This window comes from Taeniopygia guttata, chromosome 9 (genome assembly GCF_048771995.1).
Source record: "Taeniopygia guttata chromosome 9, bTaeGut7.mat, whole genome shotgun sequence".
NCBI classification, from domain to species: Eukaryota; Metazoa; Chordata; class Aves; order Passeriformes; family Estrildidae; genus Taeniopygia; species Taeniopygia guttata.
Window position 1 is genome coordinate 22,888,089 of NC_133034.1, and position 17,753 is coordinate 22,905,841.

At 43.4% G+C, this 17,753-nt stretch overlaps 1 protein-coding gene across 3 annotated transcripts in view; it reads left to right on the top strand.

The window, feature by feature from the left end:
• GOLIM4 (golgi integral membrane protein 4) overlaps positions 1-17,753 on the top strand; it is a 30,946-nt gene that overhangs the window by 583 nt on the left and 12,610 nt on the right. For 2 of the 3 annotated variants that reach the window (XM_041718126.2, XM_030280198.4), the window contains exons 2-6: positions 12,224-12,298; positions 13,491-13,540; positions 14,707-14,760; positions 15,250-15,400; positions 16,589-16,671. In XM_041718126.2, coding sequence (XP_041574060.2) covers positions 12,224-12,298; positions 13,491-13,540; positions 14,707-14,760; positions 15,250-15,400; positions 16,589-16,671 — 413 coding nt within the window. Of the gene's footprint in view, positions 1-12,223; positions 12,299-13,490; positions 13,541-14,706; positions 14,761-15,249; positions 15,401-16,588; positions 16,672-17,222; positions 17,307-17,753 lie in introns of all 3 variants that reach the window. The other variant, XM_012575646.5, reaches the window with a different exon arrangement.

Sequence of the window (17,753 nt, forward strand, 5' to 3'; positions counted from 1 at the left end):
CTCGGCAGCAGCCTTCCCCGCGGCTGGCAGAGCACCCTCCTCCTCCTCCTCCTCCTCCTCCGGCTGTCCAGCCTCTCTCAAAGTTTTGCTCCTTCTCCCCCTTCTCCTGTGCGGTTGTTTGGTCTCTCTCCCCGCGTTGGAACCCCAGCCCCACCGAGGTCAGGGTGGGGTTTTGTGGATTCCTCTCATGCTCTCCCTGTAGCGACTCTTATTCCCAAAGGACCGCACATCACTTGGCGATTCCTTGGGAAAGGCAGGCGTGCAGTGCTGACTGTGTCCAGTCTGGGATTTTTTTGGGCTTCCCCCACAAAAACTCCCTTGTCTTGCAGGGTTTTATGTTGAGCATCCATCTGCAGCTCCTGGGCAGCATAAACCTTAAATAGCTCCAGGGTGGAGGAGAGAAGTATTCTAATAAAGTGGTTTCAAAGGATGATTTAAAAGTAAAGTTCAAGTAAGTTACTTTGGTAAGGCGGTTCTATTACTTTTGGAATAACTTTGAATTTCTCAGCTTAAAGGTGCCACATAAATACAGATCCTTGGTTTAAGGATGCAGCAGATGTGAGTCCTATAGTTGAAGATGAAAAGTTGTCTATGTCTGACATCTGCATGCCAAGAAATCAGAAGCAAAGGATCAGGGATGTACCTGACACATCAATGGTCTGGGAAGTGGAGGACCTCGGCACCTCTCTGATTATCAAGTGCAAGGTTATCAGGTCAGCACAAAGCCCAGAGCCAACTTTCAAGTTTTCTCTCTCAAAATAGCATCACAGAAGAATCAGAGGGATCTGCTGTAGCAGCACAAAACTTCAGGGTGATCCTCAGCCATCCTTTTCCCTGTGGAAGCTTCCATCAAAGCATGCCTGGCAGCACACAGTTTGTGTGCAGAGAGCACAGAGTTGGGCTTGTGCTGTTAGATTCTGACAGTGATTGCTTCTTTTAGCGTGTTCAGTCACCAGCTGACACCATCCTCACTTAGTATTTCAATTTCAGGCCATTTCCAGGTAATACCAGGGAGCTCTTTGCCAGAAACCTTCATTTTAGTCACAGAAAAGGTGTAAAGGTTTAGTTGGGAAGGGGATGCGTGGCAGATGGCTAAAGGGCTACTCTTGCTGGGCTGTGCATTTGCCAACAGAAGACACAGGAGCATCTTGTTCTCAAGCTAAAATTTGACAAGTTGGCTTTTCCTGTTGCTCTGGCTTTGCCAAAGAGGAGCGAGCAACAGACTTTGTCCTGCCACACAGGGGAGATTCTCTGGATCTGGACTGTTGGGCTGAGCTTCCCATGCTTGAAACATGATTTTGAGTAGCCACCATCTATCCAAGCATGTTCATGGAAGCAGCAGGCAATTGTGGGAGCTGCATTTTCTCTAATTCTCTTGCTTGTTTCAGTGTATCAATGGGAAATGTGAGATATGGACCAGGATCTGGTAACATTAATAGATTTGATGATCCATGCAATAAACTCACATGGCTCTGGGATCCATGCCAGTGTATCAAGCCCATTAAGCAGGAGAATTTATCGATGCCAAATACAGTAGCAGTAAACCATGTTTTAAAAAAATAATCACTGGCAATTAAGTCATAGAATACAAGGAAAAATAAAATGTAACAATAAAAAATAGCTCTTTAGGTTTTCCTGTGCTCTGGAGTAGCTGTTAGACTGAAGAGAGGGTGAGAGCCCAGAGAAATATTAAATGCAGCAGAGCCCCTAGCTGCCTAATAGCCCACTAAAATAAAGCAAAGTTATATACCTGAGGACTCCAGAGGATCTGGGAAATAAACTTTTCTTCCCTGTCTTTCTGCAATGGCTTCCCCTGCACAATCACTTGGATTTTTGCAGCAGGAGTTTGTTAGTGAGGAGAGCACAGAGAGTTCAGAGCCTGTGCCCATCTCCCCTGGAGAGACACAGGCTGACTGGTGATGTCCTCCACCAAACCCATTCCTGAACCTGTCCTATTTAACTCTTTGTTATGGAACAACAGGAGGGAATTTTCTTTAAGCAATGACTTGGAAGCAACATAAAATGCTAACAGCAATTCCAGTTTGCAGGTGCAGTATTTGACTGCACTTTGAACTTTTGATTTTAAGTGACTGGGATTTGAAATCAACAATGTTCCTGTTGCCAAATAAAAAAAAAAATCTCTCTCTATGAATATATCTGAGCTACATCTCTTGGCTGTCCAAAGATTGTTTTTTGAGTTTATTGCTTTATGAGAACAATAAAATTAAAGTATTGCATTGGTAAAGTAATGCAGCTTATCTTTTCCATGCAGCATAACCAGTTTCTCTATAGATCCTGGAACAGAGATAACTTTGGGGCCTGATATATGATGGAAGCACTCTGAAATCTTTTAAAAAGAAACCAGTTAAAGGGCAAAGTTAAAGGAAAGGAGGGTGCTGCAATCACAGGGATTGATTTCTTGGTGTTCACAGCTCTCCTAAGTGATTGAATAAGACTTTAAAGCTGAGCAGAAAAGAATTCCTTGGGCTTCTGTTTCCTGCACAACCATTTCATCAGCAGGCTTTTATAGGTTTAAATGTAAACTACAAAAATAAAAAGGCAACTTCTAAAAGTGGTGTTTTTGAGAGTGCTGAGGCTGTACTGTGGCAGGCTGGAAGTCTGACTGGGGTGAATCTCTTGGAGGGCGCTGAAGAATCACCTGTTCTCTGACTTTTTGTAGGGTTTTGTTGTGACTCCTGGAGCCTGCAAGGGCATTTGCTTTCCTGATTGCACACAGAGGAGCTTGGGAGCTCCCCTGTCAGGGCTTGTGAGTGAAACTTGAGTCCATTTGTGAAATACCCGAGGTTCATGGACACAGTGGCAGTTTAGGACTTGAATGCCTTTGGTCTGCCCAAAATCTGAATCAAGATCCTCAGCTGTAGCTCAGAGTGCAGCTCCCTTCACTTCCTGCTGTCCCCTCTACCATTTTTCATGGTTTTTTGGGGGTTTCTTCATCTATTTAGGTAACAACAACCTCCTTTTTGGTACTTGCCAGTTCTTCATGCCCGAATGAGCTGTTCTTTCTGTTTTTCCATGAAAAGCCAGCTGTCTTAGATTTTTATCTTTTTCATTGCCTTGTTTTGCTCAAACACAGCAACACCTGGAGGAGGCTCAATCTCCTGGGAATACGTGGGAAAATACCAAGGCAGAATGCACAGATCACTGGGAAATGGGGCAGGAAGAGTCTCAGAATCATTTAACACACACACCTGATCTGAAGAGAGCTCCACACGGCCATGGGTTTGGGGAGTTCTGCTCTCCCTGGTGTTCACAGCTTCAGCCACTGTGCTGAGAAGTGTTTGTGCCCCTTGGAATGAGCCCAGGGTACAAAGGGAAGGGTGGCAGACCTGGGAAACTCAGTAGCTGGGTTAGAAAGGCTGGGATCTTAAACTCACCCCCTTTAGAGGATCAGATTGCAGAAGATTTTTGTAGAAGAGTGTCAAACTTTGGCATTTTTCTCTAACAAAGTTCTGCTGGGCATGGAGAAAGCAGGGCTGCATTTGTAATCCACAAAGGGGATACCAGGGGCAAAATTCAGAGATGACACAAAATTTTTTGACTGCTAAGCAAACCTGAATTCATAGTTGTCTGTAAGGTCTTTCACAGAGAAGCTGATCTTCCCAGTAAGCTGATTATTTTAAAGTCCCATTCTCTGAGCACTATATACATTTGAAGCATGGAGATAATCTTACTTAGTATTTCTTAAAGTGATAAAATCAAAACTTGATGCTCTTTGCCTCCTTTAAAACTGTGTCAAACTAAAGTCTTGGAATTATTTGCCATACAGGAACAGGCTTCAGTTGCTAGAACAGAACCACACAGAGAGCTGGAGGTGAGCCTGATTGAACCTGTGGCTGCTGCAGGATTGAAAGGATCTACAGACATCTTTTTAGCCCTTGCAGCTTCCGTCTTCTCAACCTCTGGGTGTTAAGTAACCCCTTGTGTACTATTTTAATCTGTTTAATCTGTTTTAATAACAGCCTACAGTTAGTGCCTCTTACTACCTTAGTTTTTTCTGCTCTTCCTGTCAGAGTCTGATCTTGTGCAATCCCTGTGCAGGCTGAGACTGTCCTGTGATCTTGGCAGTCAGCCCAGCAGGACTCTGGGCTTGAGAGTTTCCCCTGCTGTGGCCAAGGTGTGGATTTCCTCAAAGGTTTCTGATCCAGGGCTAGAAAGCACCAGCTGTAAAGGAAATGCAGATTGCCCTGAGCGTGTTGTGCCAGTTGTCCTGAAGGAAGGCTCCTGCTGGGGGTTGTCACATCTATGGGAGCTTCATGAGTGTGGAATTGCACAGCGCACTGCAGCACTAGATCACAGTTCTGTGTCACATTAGTGGTTAATATTTATCATAACTGCATGCAGACTGCACAGATGCTCTGACATCACACAGTTCTGGGTGTACTTTGCTGTTACATCCCTCTGTGACAGTGCCTTGAACTTGTGCCTTGAGTTGGCAGGGCTGGGAAGAGCCAGCATTACTTTTAATAGCTTATTTTTCACATGCATCAGACAAGTAGAGCTGCATCTACTGCAGCTCCTTTGTGTTTGGTTGCTCTTCCTAATAACAGAATCCTGAATTCCTGTCATTCCTGTGACTTCCAGGTTGCACATAACACTGCACCACTTTGATAGTGTTTTGTTGCTGCCTGAGAGATCTCTGGTAGCACTGTAAGAGGAGAGGCTGGTTCTGTGTGTGCTTCCCCTGCAATGGCAAGTGCAGCATCCCAAATTCTGCTACCTGGCTTCCCAAAATGGAAAGCTTTGGTTTGTAACCTCTGAGCACCTGGCTCCATTTTTTTTTTTTACCTCCATTCACATTTTTGTTTTACCTCCATTCACATTTTCAACTGATATTTAATATTCTAAATACTTAAAAAAACTTGAAATACTTGAAGTTGTGCAGAATTTTAGTATGGAAGAGGTATATGGTGTAATGTATATTTATATATATACGCATTTGCACGCACATATAAGTATGTATAAACTAGATAGAGATGTGTCTGTTTTGGGTTATCTGGAATTATCTAGCTTTTATTCATAACCCCACTACAGAGAAGGTGCCTGGAGCTCTGTTCAGAGTGAACTCAGGGAAGTTTGTTTCCAGGTCCATAGCAGAATTTCCATGTCCAGCAGCTGAATTCTGACTTGAAATCTAAACTGATTTCCATGTAACCCATGGCCAAGTGCTCTTTCCTTGTGGCCACACCAGCTCCAGGTTAAATTTCCAGCAGAGCTGCAGCATTCCCTCTGCACCCCAGCTGGAGCTGAGGCTCACAGGCAGCCTGCAGGAATACTGAGCAGAATGAGCTGATGGGCTGGGTTTGTTCCCTGGGCTTTGGTGTTCCCCCTCCCCGGTTTGACATGAGTCTTGGTAGCCAACATGATGCAAAATAGCTCCAAATATTCGTTACTGATGGTGATTAAAGCCTCCTGAAGCTTGTCAGTGGTGGAGCTGAGTGCGCACTTCAGAGCTGGGGCAGCAGGAGGGAGGCAGGATGGGGTTGATGGTGGTGAGTTTGCATTCTGGGCTTCTTGGACACTCATATTCCTGCCTGACTGAATTCCTGAGGCTTAAAAATGATGTTCCAAGCACATTGTCTCACTGGGCTGGCTGCTTGTCAGCCTGTGAGTTTGGGTGGGGCAATTTAGGAGGAAGGCTTCCACTCTCTCAGATATGTGAGTGCCCATTGTAGCATCTCTGATGTGCTGGTGAGGTTATTGCCAGCAATTTGTGGCTAACAGAATTCACTTTGCTCCTTTTGGAATGGGATCCTTGCAGGGAAAAAGTGATTTAATCTGCCCTGCTGATAGTCAGGTGCTGCTTGGAGGTTTGATGGTAACGAAAGTTAAATAAATCAGATTACTGGAAAAAATGAGCTCTACAGAACAAGTAATTAAAGCTGAATCCTTCATTGGGTGATTTTTCTTGGGATCTTCAGGATTCAGGGGTGTGAATTTCTAGTCATGTCCGAGCCTGAGGTGAGCACTTGAGGAATTCAACCTGTTTGATGCAGTCCTTGTTTAAGGAAGGGTCTTGTGAGCTGGATGCACTTCTGATCTTCTTGTGGTCACTTAACCCAGCCCAAACCCCCTGAGATTTTCTGCTATGAATTTTTAATTAATCAATAGAAGAAACTGCAATTGCTCCATCTCGTCCTCTGCATTTTCCCCCTCCCCTAAAGTACCTGTAATTAGCTGCTATCTTATTTTCCTGAGGTGTCTCTGATCCCAGAGTTTGGCAGTCATTTCCAGGACTTAATTACAGACATGATGAGAGAAGGATGGCCTGCCTGAGCTCCTAGAGGGCAGAGTGATGAACCTTCTCCTTTCCACACCACCACACTCAACTAAGCCATTTTCAGTCAAAAAATGAATCACTAACTCAAATTCCTGATTTCTGGATGCAGTTTGTGCATCTACAGATTGGGCTTTTTTAGTCAAGCTGTGTTTTTTACTAATTCCTGAATACAGATATTTATGTACATCCTGACACTATGTAGATACAATCACTAAACCTTCATAAAATTGAAAAAAAAAAGTGTAAAACACTTTTTGAGAGAAAGAACAGGCCCCTTGTTTCTTGGAGCTGAGGGTTGAGCAGACCCAGAGATTCAGAGGTGATGTGAGAATAAAACTGTTGTCTCTGCAGCTTTTGTCAATGTTTATGTGTTTTTCTGCTAATTTTAGTCTTAAAATCTCTACCCAGGTTTTGTTTGAACTCTTTGCATTTATCATCACTCAAAAAAAAAAAAACAAAACCCAAATCCTTTATCATCTACTGGTGTACAGAAAACAGCAATGCTGATCCCACCCATGGTACCAGGGGTTGGGAGAAACCTTTTGTGGAGTGCGGTGGAAATAATTTCTGGAAACATGATCTCCTTCCTGATAAAAGTCAGGTCTGAAGCCTATCTGTGAGGGATTAAATATTTAATCACATTTAATACCCCTTCTCCAACTTATTTTTAGCAGCAGCTATTACAGTTTACTCCTTGAACATGAGAAATCCTTCCTTCTGTCCCAACTTACCTTACATCTGTTGTTTCCTAGAGGTGTTGTTGGCTTCTAAGAAAGGCAGTGTGTGAGGCAGGCTGCAGTAAAAGGATTCTATTAAATGTAGATGTTTACTCCAGTTTAAAAATTAATTTTCCTGTCATCCTTGCAGTTGAATAAAGGCCACAGTGATCTCTTAGAAGTACAAGTGTGTGTTTCTGGGGTGCATTAATGTGCAAATTCTCCAGCATTTCCCATTTTTCAGAACTGCAGGGAAGGCAAAACTAGAATTGCTTACTGGAACTTTTTAGTTTGAGCTTCTTCCTGGAATACTGAATAAATCAGGTTTATTTTAATTGATAGCTCATTTTTGGTGTAGGATCTCTAAAAGCACATGTTATGCTTTCTCTTAAAAAATCCCCTGAATGTAAAGATTCATAGATTAAATATAAACTTTTCAAATTATTACTACTCTGAGCAAAATAAATAGTTAGAGAGTTCAGCCAATGCATTTTTAAAAGCACAACTGCCAGTGCGTGGTGTGGTTTTCCAGGAGGAATTTCCAGGACATGACTGGCTGTAATTAGACAAAGCCATTACTTGATCATGTGAGTGAATTGCAAAGTGTAGGAGTTTGTTTGGAAGTCAAGGTAATTCTCAGAGTCCACACAGTGCCAGCTGTGGTTTACAGGGAGCAAAATGACAGCAGTGCATCCCTGCCTGGATGTTCCACAAGGAAGCCTCACACACAATCAGGTTTACCCTCCCTTGGTCTCTATTTCTGTCCTTTTTGGTGGCAATTCAAAGCAGAGAACTTCAAGGACATAAATTATTAAATGGCTTCAATATTTTGTTCAATATATTGCAAATATTGTGGCTTGGAGCTGCCTGGTCTAGTGGAAGTGAAATGTCTCTGCCCATGGCAGGGAGGTGGAACAAGCTGAGCTTTAAGGTCCCTTCCAAGCCAAACCGTTCTATGATAAATAGATTTTTTTTTTGTACATAATAAATATTGTTTCCTTACATGCTTAAAACAGATTATTGTGGGAATACTTCCATTTTCCTCAAGATCTTTGCAGTGTCACTGGAATATCCATTTATTGCTAAACCCCCAGTTGAGTCTCTGGAATAGATGGGGCTCAGGCTGTGATGCTGAGGCCAGCATGCCTTGTACCATGGTGGGGAATCCTGCTGCTGCAGTTTGATAATCTGCTTCTGATAAGATTGTCAGTAGTGAGATCAGTGGATCCTGTTTGAAAGCAGATTCACTGATTGAAATACAGGGCTGGAAGCTTGGGGAGCAGTTCTTGTTATATCAATAATATCTCCTCCCAGCATGAAATGTGTCAGAGGAGTCATGAAACTCCATCTGTGGTCAAAATTTTAATTATTGTCATTAGATTAGAGAATTTATCCTACACCCCATATTGAAGGGATTCCTCTTTGACTGGTGGGAATGCTTTACTCTCAGCAGAAAAGCTTTTTCCATGGGCTCACATTTTAGATGGTTCTGTTTGCAGGGACAAGAATGGAGAATTAACTATTTTTATAGCAAGTCTGTGTTCTGCAGACCTTCACAGTGTCACTAGAGAGGTGCCAGGGTGTTTACCCCATGCTGCTGGTTCAGTTCAACTCTGCCACAGTGTGAGGGAAAACAACTCTGAGTGTTGCCAAGACTACTGAAATCTGCTGGTTTTAAGTGAAAGATATTACTGTAAACTCAGAGAAAGATTTCAGAATTGTGTAACAAGCAGTCAGGTTGAAATTAGTTAAATTTCTTCTATCATGTGTATTTAAATCCCTATGTAATCTTGATTTTCAAGGGAGCTGGGGCATTTTAGACTCTGGATCATCCTTCTGACAGGCCAAAAGATTGAAGTAACACTGTCACAAAATTGCTGATTATGTAAACAAGGAAATGCTTTCATTTAAAGGTACAATAATGGCTTACTTTGCTTAATAATAGCTTTATTGTTTAGAGGGGCAGAGCAAAGATAAGAGAAGGAACCTTGACTGTTAAATAATCTCCATTTCATCACCTCCCTGCCTCCTGTGTTGTAATTAACGTTCAGCACTGGTGGAAGTGGTGCAATGTGGGAACTGCAGGGCATTCCACACCTCCCTTCTCCCTCACTTCCTTTTCTTTATGGGGAAAAAAACCTCGAGGACTTGGTTTTATTGGGGTGTTTTTCAGGAGTTTCAGTGTGTTCTTGTTGGAGGTGAAAGGTCTTTTATTGATCTGTGAGGTTACCAGTTGAGTTTCTGGGCTCCCTGAGTTTGTGGGTCTTTGTTCATTTGTGTAGGTTACATTCTGTAGGTGATTTCAAGAATTAAGCTGACACCTGCAGTAATTCCAGCTTTGGAATTGTGCCTATTAGCCATTAAATGACAACATTTCCCACCCTTTTTATCATTCTATTAAATATAATATAGAAATAAAGTTCAATTATTTGTGGGAAGATCAGTGCAAAATTAAAAGCTTACCCTAGGAAAAATGATTTGTGCATTCTAGCAGTGGGGTTTTGTCAGATTCCTTATATAAATTCCACCCCCTACTGGGGTGGATTGTCTATAAAAACTGTTTTTCAGTGTATTTATTTCCTTCAGATTTTTGCTCAGACATCTTATTTCCAGGCTGGCAGTGAAGAAGGAGAAATTCCTTCTGTGCTAACAAGCCCCTTTGTCTGGGCTCTTCCTAAATTTCCTAACTGGTGGAAATAATTCACATTTATGGGAGATTAACTCCAGTATGTATTAAAAATCTGACCTTCAACCTACTCCCCAGAGGAGCAAGTGATAAAACATGGGAGCTGTGCTTTGTTAATAATTATTTTTAATCAACACCTTTAGTACATTGCACTTTATGGACTTTTATCAGAGGGGAGTGTGCTAGGCCAGCCAGTAACTGAGCTCAGAGGGCAGAGCTGAGGGAGGAGTTTTCTCCTTTCCCTTTTTGGTCACCTGAGGGGCTGTTTTAGGACTTCTCCAGCTTTGTGCCAGTATTTCAAGGACTCCTGCTCAGCAGTTAGAGGAGATATTGGAAAATGGTTGTTAAAACAAGGCCATAATTCCAAAATCTGGCCTAAGAAACAGAGCTTGAGAACCAGTCTCTGTTTCTAGGCCTGGGAAACTACATAGTCCTACAAAGTCTGGAAATGAGATAATAATAACAGGCATAGCCTTGAAAATATACTCAACAAAGATGAAATGTCCTTAGAAGACATAACTTAGAGATGAGAACTTAACTTAGAGAACTTAGCTACCACTGTAACTGCACGTAAGAGAAGTAAAACAAAAACCTTTGTAAATTAACCAATCAGAACTTACTGCTAAAACTATGCTTGTAGAATACCCTGTATGAACCTTAGTTTGTGTTTTACTTATTTAAAAATAAGCTTTATTTTTAAATAAAGTCAGAACTTGCTTATCAATCATATTAATTGTTTCCCCACCGCCCTCATCAAGGAGAGGCTGCACTGCCTGTGCAGGGTGAAACCCAGAGCTCAGCAGGGATGCTCTGAGAGGTCCCCAAACCCCAAATCCTGCCTTTTCTGCCCCTTTTACCTTCCCCTGTGATGGGTTTGCTGTGCAGGGCTCCCCCCCACAGACACACTTGTTAAAGCAGCAGCAGGAGCTGTGGAAGGTGCACTTGCAGATGGAGGAGTGGAATGGAAAATGTTCCCTCCAAACCCATTTGTGGTTTCGTGTGTCTGCCAAAATCCCTGTTCCACCCTGCTTGCATGGGAGGGGAAGCCCATTATGGATTTTCATTGCTCTCCTGAGCTGCTCTGCTGCCACTGTTCCTTTTGCACAATAATTCAGCATTCACCACCTTCAGGGCTGAAATAAAACCATCACTGTAGTGCTGTGTAGTGCTGCCTTTTTTTTTTTTCTTTTTTTCCCCTTCTCCAAGCCTGCTGGTGCCTTTTTGAATATTCATTGCCTGCTTGTTCTCTTCCAGAGGGTGTTGAAACATTGGCTCATCTTGACTGATGCCCTTGACTTTGGAAGATAAATAACAAAGTGGAGATAGGTGCCAGGGATTGATTAGCAATCCAGCTTCAGAGCTAAAACATCAACTCTTGTAGATAAGGCTGCAGGATGTGCCTTGGTGGAATTAAGAACATGCTTTAAGGTGCAAGAGGAGTTTTCTGTAGCTGCCAAGACACTAATCTTTATTTGATGCTTCTTGTTGAAGGCTTGCATTCATCAATGGTTTATTCTCAGAAAATGAGTTTCCTGGTTTTGTTGGAAAAAACACTCATTGTTTTGTTAGAAATAAATAACTCATTAAAAGAATGCAAACTGTAATTTGGGCAGTGAAAGATACTTGTGTTAAACTGAGCTTAAACACATGTAATTGTACATTTCCATGAGTTTTAATTGATAGCTTTGCTGCAAACATGGCTGTTTCAGATAATGAGAGGTGAGGAAAGGGTAAATAGGGAGTGATGTGCCACATCCCAAACTCCATGTCCACAGCACAGGCCGAATGAAATCCTGCTTTACTGGCAGCCAGATGGGGGGACTTTGTGCCAGAGGATGTTGGATGTCCTAAACACACCTGGATACAACAAACAAAATCATAAATGTAAACCCCATTTTGGGATGGTGTCTGCAAATGGGCAGCTTGGACACTCCTTGGAATCCTTTTTGCTGGGAGGCAGTGCAGAGGAATACTGTGTTCCCAGTTTTTGGAGGAATTTAGGGTGGCTCCCAGGTTCCCCTGCCTCAGCTTGGGCAGCAGTGCCCTGCTGCACCTCCAGGAGCTGTCCTGCTCCTGGCAATCTCCCTTCCCTCCTTGGGACACTTTGTGTGCTGCCAGGAATTCCTCTGGCAGCCGAGCTCTCCTGTCTTATTTCCTTGTCTCTGTGCAAACAAGGCAGGGGAGGATGGAAACGTGGAAAATGTCCCTGCATTCCTGAGAAGCAAGGAGGCTTTGGTAGCTCTAGCACAGCTGCCTGCCTCCACAAACAAATCCCCCACCTGGTTATCACATTGTGTGTTAGCAATGCAAATAAGACAGGATTTGTGATCGATAAAGGGTGCAAAAAGGGAAAGAGTTACTCTCACAAGGGTTACAAACAACAGCTCCTTATCCCATGACCTCATTCCACTTGTATTTTCCTGGTGCGTTCTGTGCCAACACTCCCTGGGTGTGTTGGGGTGGATGGTGAGGTTTGTGTGTGTTACTTTTGAAATGAATTGTATGCAAAATTTCTCTTTTCAGTTGTGTATGAGCACCGGTCAAGATTAGAAAAGTCACTGCAAAAGGAAAGGCTGGAACACAAGAAAGCAAAGGAAGGTAAAAATGTACTTCTCACTTGGACATTTAACTTGATTATAGTAGAAAGTAATTTCAAGTGTTTTTTCTTCAGTTTTAAATCAGTTGGGTAATGTATAAGCAGTATATTAGGATCCACTTGGCAGAGCTGTGCTGCTCTTTCTAGTAGTTCTTATTATGTAATCTTTTTTAACCAGATCTTTTTAAAAGCAATCATCTCTTTAATACTATTTGCAGATGACTGCAATGTGAAGTAATAAACACAGAGACTATGTTTGTATCCATGTACATAAAAAACCCAGCACGTATGTGGGGTATGGGCACGTGCAAATCCTGTCCTGGCGTGCCAAAAATTCAAAACATGTACCAAAACCATGGGATCTCTTCCTGCATTCCATCAGCTGGGAATTAAACTTGGAACCAGTACTTTTACGTGTGCTTTAGGGTGAGCACATGTTACACACCTTTTCCTGATTAAAACTAAATTCTAGGTGTGTGTGTGAGGCAAACACAAATTGCATTTCTTACACCTCTGTGGAAGTTCAGCAGGATTCAATCCTCTGAGTTTCCTCAGCCTCTAAATTCACTGCAGTTTTCAGGGTAGAGCCTCTGCTATTCCTAAAACCGAGGACTCAGCTACTGAGTTAAAAATTCGCTTTAGCAAAGCTGACAAGGAGTGAGGAAGGATTCTGAGCGTGCAGCTCTCGGTGGGTTTCTGGTGCCATCTAGTGTGGAATGGTCCTGCTGCTACCCGAGGGGGAGACACCTCTGCAAACCCTGGGGAGAGAGAGGTCGAGAAATAAATGAGGAAATGTTTTATTATTTCCAGGAATACGCAGTTTATAAATGCCCTTCTCCTTCTGAATGATGCTCTGGGGCCTCTGCTGAGAGTGTTCATGTGTCAGATTTAATTACTCAGCTGTAGATTTGAGCCTGAGTTCTGCATCTCTCACAATGAAACCTTGAAACCTTGAAGTGAAAATATTTTATGAAACTTTTTAAAGTCTGTGCATTTTAAGAATTTGCTCATTTTGTCAAATTCTCCATAGATTTTCTTTTTTTTTTTTAAAGATCCTTTGAAAATTGTTTCTGCATAAATATTCAGCTCTTGAAGAGAATTTATGTACTCAACAGCCAAGTTATTCAAGCACAGATTCTCATCTTCCTGATGTTTTTTTTTTTTTTCATCATTACTTTCCCTTTTATGTTGCAGATTTTCTTGTTTATAAACTAGAAGCACAGGAAACACTAAATAAAGGAAGGGTAAGTCATCATGCCTAGTAGAAATTTTTAATAGCTGCTGCTATTTGTGTTGCAAGGAAAAGGAAATACTTTGCAATTATGACTGTTCAAAGGAAGAGATCTTGCAAAATACTAATTGAAAGAGCTCTCACTTATCCCAGTTCCACTCTGCATTCATAAGTGCTCTCCAATTCCTAATTATTTGAGCTATAGTGGGAGATACTAATACTTCTCCAGAAAATTAATTTAGAAAATAATCCCCTGTTTATATTATGGTAGTTCAAACGTAATGTTGTTGTATTTAAGGGGAAAGGGGAATAAGAAGGTGTTAGAAATCTTTTTATAGCTTAGCCCCCAGGGAAAATAACAGTGACAGCTTTCTAACACATGGGCTTTGAACTGGAAAGCATAAAGACATCAAGAAACTTTGTTTTATATACCAAGTGCCAGAAGGAAAGCTCTGTCTGGCAGAGGACCCAGAAACCTGTAGAGAACTCTTTATAAAGCAAGTAAATTAGGATTTTATGGCTATTTCATGTTGAAGCTGGGGAGCAGTTTGGGAGCTGAGGAGCAGGAGTTAAAATTGGTTTGTCACTGCAGTAGGTGCAGAGTGTGGGAGCTTGCTCTGCTCCAGAGCCAGGGGAGAGATGGATTTGTGTCCTGAGGAGCTCCAGAGCCAGGGGAGAGATGGATTTGTGTCCTGGGGAGCTCTAGAGCTGGGGGAGAGATGGATTTGTGTCCTGGGGAGCTCCAGAGTCAGGGGAGAGATGGATTTGTGTCCTGGGGAGCTCCAAAGCCAGGGGAGAGATAGATTTGTGTCCTGGGGAGTTCCAGAGTCAGGGGAGAGATGGATTTGTGCCTTGGGGAGGTCCAAAGCCAGGGGAGAGATGGATTTGTGTCCTGGGGAGCTCTAGAGTCAGGGGAGAGGTGGATTTGTGCCTTGGGGAGGTCCAAAGCCAGGGGAGAGATGGATTTGTGTCCTGGGGAGTTCCAGAGTCAGGGGAGAGATGGATTTGTGCCTTGGGGAGGTCCAAAGCCAGGGGAGAGATGGATTTGTGTCCTGGGGAGCTCCAGAGTCAGGGGAGAGGTGGATTTGTGCCCTGGGGAGTGCATCCCTTGGCTGGTGGCTCCCAAAAGCTGCGTGTGCAGAGCTCAGGGGGTTTCACACGAGTGCTTTTGTTTTGCAGCAAGACTCCAACAGCAGATACAGCGCCCTGAGCGTGCAGCACCAGATGCTGAAGGTGGGTGATGGGACAGCAGAGCACCTGTGCAGCTGGTTGTGCTGGGGGGACACTGCTGGCTTCTGACATCACTGCAGAGTGCCAGGGTGTGCCTTCCTCTGACTTTTAAAAGATGGCTTCCTGCATTTTCTCCTTGTTAGGCTTTCCAGTGGGTAATTTAATGTTATCAGATGCAATTACTTGTAGGGAATGCTGACTTACCAGCCCTGCTGTAGTTTGGCACAAAGGGATTTTCTGAGACACATTCAGCAGCTCCCAGGGGGACAGTGCAGCTCTGGGGTGAGGTGACACAACCCTGGAATAGGAGCCTGCTCATCACAGAGATCATTTTGTGTTTGGAAGGAGCTGCAATGTGCATGCTTTGAATAATAACCTTCCTGTTATGAATGCTTCCTATTCATCTGCACTTACTAAACAAATTGCCAAAGACAATATTAGCCAGATCTGCAGATCCAGAGCTGTTCCAGTGTCCCAATTTGGTATTTGCAGAGTCAACACGAAGAACTGAAGAAACAGCACGCTGACCTTGAGGAGGATCACCGAAAACAAGGAGAAGAGTTTAGCAGGACATTCAGTGATCACAAGGAGAGATACCTACAGCTGCAGCAGGAAAAAGAGCAGGAGATCTCCAAGCTGAAGGGTAAATTTAAACTTTAACCTGTGTCTGGCTGCCCATACTAAATTGGGTGTTTGGCTTTGTGTGGTGTGAGAGAGACATTTTCTCTGTTCTCACTCACAGGTCGTTCGTGCATCTTCTGCCTCCTTACAAGTTCCATTTCCTTGATGATTTTCTGAGGCCTTTCTCTGAAATCTGTTCATATGTGCTCTGTGTTTCTGTCTGGGTTACAGAAATAGCAAAAAACCCAGCACTTAAAAGCCTGTCCAGTGTCAGAGGTTGTTGAGTCAGTCTTTAATTTTTAATTCTAAGACTGGTATAAGCCTGGGAAAAAAAGGTTTGCCTTTTCTGAAAGGCAATCTAAGAATATTTGCCATCTCTCTCTAAGGAGAGATGTAACTGTGCCTCTTTCTGAAGTGACTTTATTTACATTTTATACCTCCTTTTTCCCTGTATGTGTCTGTTCCTCTGGAGCACGTTGCACCTGTACACTTGGGTGATGAATTCAATTTCTACTTTTGGCATCCAGTTTCCTGCTGGAGATTCTGGGCAGTTTTCAGGCCTCTCCCATCCTCATTACACAGTTCCATGAAAGAAAAGGATGGGGCTGTGTCCATCAGAGCTTTCTCTGCCACCTGTCCCTAACACAGGGGTTGGTTCTGGAGCTGTTTGAAGCTTTGTCTGCACTGCAGGCAGAGGTTGTTTGTTGGCTCCACATCAACATTGTGTAAAAAGTGGGAGTAGAAGCCTCTGTCCCTGATCCCAGAAGCTTTTGGAGCCATCTGGGCATCCCTTCCAAAGGAACAGCTGGGTCCTGTGACAGAAAACTCTCACTCACCAGGTGTGATGTGGGGAAGGAGGGGAGGGTGCCTTCCTCTCTGCCCTTCCAGGATTCAGATTTCCAGAGGGAATTTTGCCATTTGCAGCGCCCAGCAGGATCAGTGATGCAGAATTCCAGGTGCAGGCTGGGTTCACTGACAAAAAATTTCACCAAATGTTAGGATTTTCTGCTTGAAAATGGAAAGCTTTTAATAGGGCTGGGGAGAGACATAAGAAAAACAAACCGTACAATTATTCTACCTAATTTTTACTACAGCACTTGTGTGGGATTTTATGGGGATTGTGTTATAGCCTTTAATTTTAGTGCTTAGCCTGGTGTTACAAATCCAGCCAGGTTTAAACTCTGTATTTCTTCTCATTTCTTTTCCACAGAATCCCTGTATAACTTACGGGAGGAGAACAGGCAGCTGAGAAAAGCTCACCAAGACATTCACACCCAGCTGCAGGATGTCAAGGTAGGCCTTGCTCTGAGGAGAACTTTCAAGATCATGAGGAAATAAATTTCCCAAGTTTTCCCAAGCCCAAAGCAGGCTATGCTGTAGACTTGTAGACTTGTAGTTTCTGTTATGTGGGAAAAAGGAGAGGAATGGGCTGGACTGGATTTGTGTTTGGCCACCTGGACTTTAGGTATATGCCCATAAAAAAAAAAAAGGTGTTCAGTATAGAAACCAGGATTTGGTTTTACAAGTTAAAAAATGGGTTTTGGCAAAACTCAGTGCCGAATGTTTTCCATCTCTGTTTTTTTTTAAATGTTCATCAACATCTACCCCTACTTTTAATTTTATTTTAGTTACACAAATCCTGGCTTCCAAACTGCCTTCCTCGGTGTGCTTGCTTCCTCTGTCTACTTAATATGCATTCCATGTGAAATAAACAGTTCCAGCTAAGGATTTTCTTTTCAAAATAAATTGAATTATCTTCCTCATTCAAACTTCCCCCCAGCCTCCCTAACTGATCTTTAGGATGAACTTTATGTGAAACGTGTGATGTTCTTCTTTTTGTGTAGCAACAGCATAAGAACTTACTGTCGCAGCACAACGAGCTTGTGGTGACATTGGAAGACCACAAGAGTGCACTAGCTGCTGCTCAGGTCAGAAGGAAAGCAGCTCCTGCTGGCTCTCAGCTTCCCAAATCTGTCTCCAAACCCCTCCTGGCTGCAGGGCGCTGCATGTGCCTTTGGCATGGGGGCCAGGAGTGCATGGGGCTGCTCCCCAAGGGCTCGGGGGCAGAGCAGCCAGGGGCCAGCCCAGCAGTGCATGTGTTCTGAGCAAAGAGTCTCTGCTTCCCTGGGAGCTGGCAGTGCCTTTCTGTCTCTGTCCTCTCTGGTGGAGCTGCTGTCAGCATCCTGCACTCTGACCTTCACACTTCTCTCTGACCCCTGGGTGCTGCTGTAAAATCTCTTCTTCTCTGTGGCTGGGGAGGTTGTGAGGCTTTCAGGGAATTCCAGGGTGGTCTGGGAAAAGCTCATTCAGTGCCACCCCTGCCATGGGCAGGGACACCTTCCATCATCCCAGGGTGCTCCCAGCCCCATCCATCC